Source organism: Sinocyclocheilus grahami, unplaced genomic scaffold (genome assembly GCF_001515645.1).
Source record: "Sinocyclocheilus grahami isolate Dianchi unplaced genomic scaffold, SAMN03320097.WGS_v1.1 scaffold1500.1, whole genome shotgun sequence".
Taxonomy (NCBI): Eukaryota; Metazoa; Chordata; class Actinopteri; order Cypriniformes; family Cyprinidae; genus Sinocyclocheilus; species Sinocyclocheilus grahami.
The window spans coordinates 5049-10435 of record NW_015506679.1 but is presented as its reverse complement, the minus strand read 5'-3'; the positions used below and the strand labels follow the sequence as shown (position 1 = coordinate 10435).

At 36.5% G+C, this 5387-nt stretch overlaps 1 protein-coding gene across 1 annotated transcript; it reads right to left on the bottom strand.

Moving 5' to 3' along the window:
* Window positions 1–2225: 2225 nt before the first annotated feature.
* LOC107570747 (polymeric immunoglobulin receptor-like) lies at window positions 2226–4800 on the bottom strand. Its single transcript, XM_016256998.1, has 7 exons — window positions 4785–4800; window positions 4405–4719; window positions 3971–4295; window positions 3451–3560; window positions 3266–3318; window positions 2491–2550; window positions 2226–2407 (listed from the first exon to the last, which is right to left on the bottom strand). Exons 1-7 carry the CDS (start codon window positions 4798–4800, stop codon window positions 2297–2299), a joined length of 990 nt encoding a protein of 329 aa, XP_016112484.1. The 3' UTR covers window positions 2226–2296.
* Between the last annotated feature and the right edge of the window lie 587 nt (window positions 4801–5387).

The following is a 5387-nucleotide window of genomic DNA, read 5'->3' as shown; positions in this document are numbered from 1 at the left end:
AAAAAAAAAGTTCGGCAAAAGGTGGGATCGAACCCGGGTCAATCATGTCAAAAAGCCAACAACACACTTATCCATCTGCGCCACTGGAGCTGATGTTTTACAGCCCCTTTTAACTAAATCTAAATAGACACTCCGTATTTTTTATTCCAGAGTAAGGGCAATTCATACAATACATTTAAACTGAGCTACTTTAATACTATCTCCGAACTTTCTACCACGACTCTGCTGTTCTTCGGCTGGTTCTTCCTGTATAGGTTGATTGGCAGATGTCTCGTCCAGTCAGCGGTGAGTAATCCCAAACCAATGGCGCTGTCTCAAACTATACCTACCTCTTCCGGTTTGTCGGATTTGTCGTTGTGTTTTCTGACTTGTTATTTTGTTTTCGAATTTGTCATTGTGTTTTCTGACTTGTTATAATGTTTTCTGAATTGTTGTTGTGTTTTCTGAATTGTTATTTTGTTTTTTAGACTTGCATTTGCGTTTGTAATTTGTTATTTTGTTTTCCGAATTGTGATCTGCTTTGCACTTCTCGGCCACCATAGTTTGTAGTAACTCCCGCACTTCTCTTTTTCCTCTCATGTAGCACTTAAACATATTGCGCTGCCTGCTGAAAGCTGAGGATAGACTCTAGATCAGGGGTTCACAGATCACATGTGAACAAGCTAATCAAGGTCTTCGGGATTACTAGAAAGTTACAGGCAGGTGAGACTGGAGCTACAGTAAACTCTGCAGGAAAGTGGACCTCAAGGGCCAGAGTTGACAAACCCTGCTCCAGATTTCAAGCAAAGTTAGTAACTGATGCACTTCCACACTTCTTCCAGTACATCACACTTTTATTTACATCTCTATTTCACTAGTAACGGGATCTGGGGGGCAACTGTATTAAGTTTTATCAATCACAAATAAGCATATTTTGACACTTAATCAGCACATGCTCAGTAGAGCTCTTTCTCTCTTTGCTTGAGAAGATGATGTGTGATCATTTCACTTTTTGAGAAACTTGTTGTATCAGTTATACAATAAGTTGATTTTGAGATATAAAAAATATATTTTACATATTCAACCATTTTCATCGGCTGTCAGAAGTTTACCTGTGATGTGAAGAAAAATCCCAGAGAGAATCAGAGGTTAAATCATATCTATAGCAGAGTGCATGTGCATGAGAGGACCTGGTCACTTCTTGCAGTGTCTCTGCTTCTTCCTGTTTCAGAGGAAGAGCAGAAATATCACCTTAAACCACATAAGCATTAGCAAGTGTGCAAAGTAGCCACTTTGCAGCCAGCAACCTCACACAACACAACAAGAAATCAAAATTTTACTTATGGGTTCTAATTTGATTTGTGAATATAGTGGTATAATGTGGATCAATAGGTTCTCTTCTTCAATTTGATACAACATTTACTCAAAATGTGTAAGAATTACATAATTAAGGCTGAGCAGATGACTTTCTCCATTTACTGCGACTGATTGAACGAAATTTTACTATATCCGCCACTAATTTAAAACAACTGGGAAAGTGATTAAAGCACACAAACTGTGTTTAAATGTTAGTTTATTTTTTATTATTATTGTTCAATAAATTTCATAATTTGAGCTCTTTCACAACACATTTTTTTGTTGTTGTTTATTTTCTGTTTACATTTTTTTTATTAAAATGTTTCAAATAAAATGGGGTGGAGTTAAGGGAAGGGGTTCATGGGCGTTGGTATAAATTATTTTAAAAAAGGCCAAATTTGATTAACAAAAAAAATGCATGTTTAAAGTACAGAAGCCTAAGTCTAAGTACAGTAGCAGTGCTTAAACATTCAAGCAGAAACACTGACTTCTGCTCCACTTACAGTGCTGTTCACTGCCGATCAGCAGCAGACCACAGAGTGCAGGCCGAAACACATATATGAGCCGCCCACAAAGTGTGTGATATATATATATACAGTGTGAGCAGACCATCTTTGTTGACGGCCATTCAAAATGAGTGTGTATACTAAATCCGCAAGTAAAACAGCAAAATACTGCCAGGGCTGCGTGTGTATACTTATTAGAAAACAAGGGATAGGACAAATATAGGAACCTGAAACCAAGACACATACAACTGCAAAATACTTTTATTTTATTTTAAATATGCTTGTTTGTATTAATGCAAACAACATAACACTGTACAAGTAAACTTACAGTGAAGAAATTAAGCACAGATATAATACAAAAAACTACAAAAAAATTTGTGATGATAGTCCTCTGCTGCTGATTTTGTTTCTTTTGGTCAGAAGGTTCTGTTCCTGTGTTCTTCTCACTGTTGTAGTCAGTGTGGAGCCACAGTGCTGTATATTGCTCCACCTGCTGGAGGCTTCACCGCTTCACTCACAGGAACATCATCAATAGTACTGTAGTAGATTATTACCTTGTTGGCATCCTGTAGAAAAAGGGATTGTATAATAAACATGATATATTCATGTCTGAAATGTCATCACATCAGTGCATGTATGGTCTACTTACATTTGGGTTTTCATCATTTATAGTGCTGTATATCGGAGGATCTTCAGGTTTAGAGTAGATCTGCATTTTATGCACAAACAATACAGAAAAAAATATCAAGAAATCAACATATGACTAATTTAATAAACTACAGGTTTCATGGCCAAACTAATGCATATGAGAAGTAAGGAGAAAAAACAACAAATACATTTTCTTGTCTTATTTTGATCTAAAACGTTTTTTTCTCTAGGTGGATCTTAGCATTTGCTGAATGAGAATGAATTTGTTGTTCACACCAGATTTAAAATTCTTATTCATTGAAGAATACTGCACACATGTTAGCACGTGTGTGCAAATGGTAATTTGGACTTACTACAATTTGTACAACAACTAAATGCACATTGCTTGCTTGATTCCCAATGCAGCATGATTTGTTCAGTTATCAAAATCAGTCAGACTTACATGTATATTTCATAAATATCTATGACATGTGTATTATGTCTGCTTTTGACCAGTGCAGCTCACACGATGACAAATAAACTTTGGAGCATTGGCCAATTTACTGACACAATAACTAAGTTTTGAAGTATGAATGAAATGTTTTGGGTGAGTTACTACATTTGCAGACATGATGCAGACATGGCACAGAGTGCTGAAGTCTCATAAGACAGAGCAGAAAATTACACTTACAGTTTAGAGAACGATAGAGATGTTAGAGAAAGTTTCAAAATATAAACCAAAGCAACTGTCAAACAAACATTTTCAGATATAGATTCTCATAAACTAATGGACTTACCATGTCAGTGGTTCTGCAGCCCTTTATCTCTCTGATTTGCTGTTTGTCTTGCTCTTCATTTAAAAAAAAGAGAAACAATAATTTATGACTAACAGAATTGATATACTGTACATACAATCTGTGCTGATTAAGTAAATTATTAAATGGCATGGAATTAAATGAATAAAAATGTAGGTTGAACTGACCGGGTCTCCGTCTCAATCTCCAGGTGAAGAGAATCAATACACTGATCAGAATCAATAACAGCAGAAGTACAGCTGAAACCAGAAGCCACACAGTCAGGAGTTCATTATTTCTGTGGAAAATACAGAAACATTCTAAAAATCTTTTCATTCAAAGAGCTCCAAAGATATGGGACTAATTCAGCTGCATAAAAGGCACCAGAAAATGAGCCATATCTGAAATAAACTTTCACCAGAACTCTGTTAATGTATTTCAGCCTAATAGTTTTTTTTTTTTTTCAAACAATGTAGTACTTTTGTGGTCTGTCAATGATTTCTGTTGTATTATCATTATTCATGTGATGTCCTGTTTCACTTCTGCAAAGGCTAAAAAATCACAAAGGCAGTTAGGAAATGATTGTTAGAGTAAAAGGCAAAAGAAATCGAGGAAATAGTGCATGACGACAAAACAGATATAATACAGAATAATTCTAGGAAGAACAGGAGACTGAGAAACGTCAATGAGAAATGTTTGAATACTAACGTGTCTTTCTCTTTGTCTGGTTCTGCCTTGATTACAGTAAAATGAACAGGATTCAGTTTCTCTCCAGCAGAACAGTAGTACCAGCCAGAATCAGTCAGTCTCAGTCCAGTCATCAGCACAGTGAAGGATCTTCTTCCATCATCACTGATCTGGACTGATGAATTCTGGGATGTGTTAGTCCTCCCCACAGTGTAACAGCTCTTATCTTCATATCTGCACCACTGTTTGAGTTTATCCTGATATCCAGAACTATAGAAACACTGAACACTGATATCACCACCTTCATGTCCAGATACACCGCTGCTCACCACAGACACATCTGGTTCTGAACACACACACACACACACACACACACACACACACACCAGTCATTTGATTTGATAAAACACATATTTGACATTAGAATTGATTAAAATAACTACAAAATCGTATACCAGATTGAACCTGGAGATAAAGACCATATGTGACAATTGCTTTTCCTTCAATCTTCATAGTACAATAATAGTGTCCATCATGTTTTGTGCTCTGCAGGTTTCTCATAGTCACAGTAAAGAGACTCTGATCAGGATGATCAATTACTGACAGATTCTCCTCTGTTGTGTTTGTGTATGTATTGGACATATCAATTTCTGAATGCCAGTATTTCTTCTGATGTTTGTATTCCCTCTCATAATAACATGGGATGGTGACAGATCCTCCAGGCTTAACAGTTAATATATTATATGACCCACTGCTGTAGCATATACCACCTAAACACACAACACACACACCTTTGTCATGTTCAGAGTGAACAATAAATTGTCTTCCCAAAAACACATTAAAAGCGACATGAACAACTAAGCATAAAAAGTATCATTACAAACAGGATTCATTAAAAACAGAGTCTAACATTTAATACTCACCTAAAAAAAGCCAAAACCAGATTGAAATGTAGAATATTTCTGTTTTATTGTATGTGTCCATTGTGTAAGTTTCTCTTCCCGTATCTGAGCTGTTTTAACTGCGTTTGTAGTAACTCCCGCACTTCTCTTTTTCCTCTCATATAGCACTTAAACGTATTGCGCCGCCTTCTAAAAGCTGAGAAAAGACTCTAGATCAGGGGTTCACAGATCACATGTGAACAAGCTAATCAAGGTCTTCGGGATTACTAGAAAGTTACAGGCAGGTGAGACTGGAGCTACAGTAAACTCTGCAGGAAAGTGGACCCCAAGGGCCAGAGTTGAGAAACCCTGCTCCAGATTTCAAGCAAAGTTAGTAACTGAAGCACTTCCACACTTCTTTCAGCTGCATCACACTTTTATTGATCTTTTATTGAGCTGGGTGGCAAGTGTATTCAATTTTATCAATCACAAATAAGCATATTTTGACACTTCATCAGCACATGCTCAGTAGAGCTCTTTCTCTCTTTGCTTGAGAA

Excerpts from the sequence above, each read along its gene's own strand:
- LOC107570747 (XM_016256998.1), bottom strand. Across the intron at positions 3,319-3,450 it reads GAGATTGAGACGGAGACCCG|AGCAAGACAAACAGCAAATC; the intron begins GTCAGTTCAACC and ends TTTTAAATGAAG. Across the intron at positions 2,551-3,265 it reads GCTGCAGAACCACTGACATG|ATCTACTCTAAACCTGAAGA; the intron begins GTAAGTCCATTA and ends CATAAAATGCAG.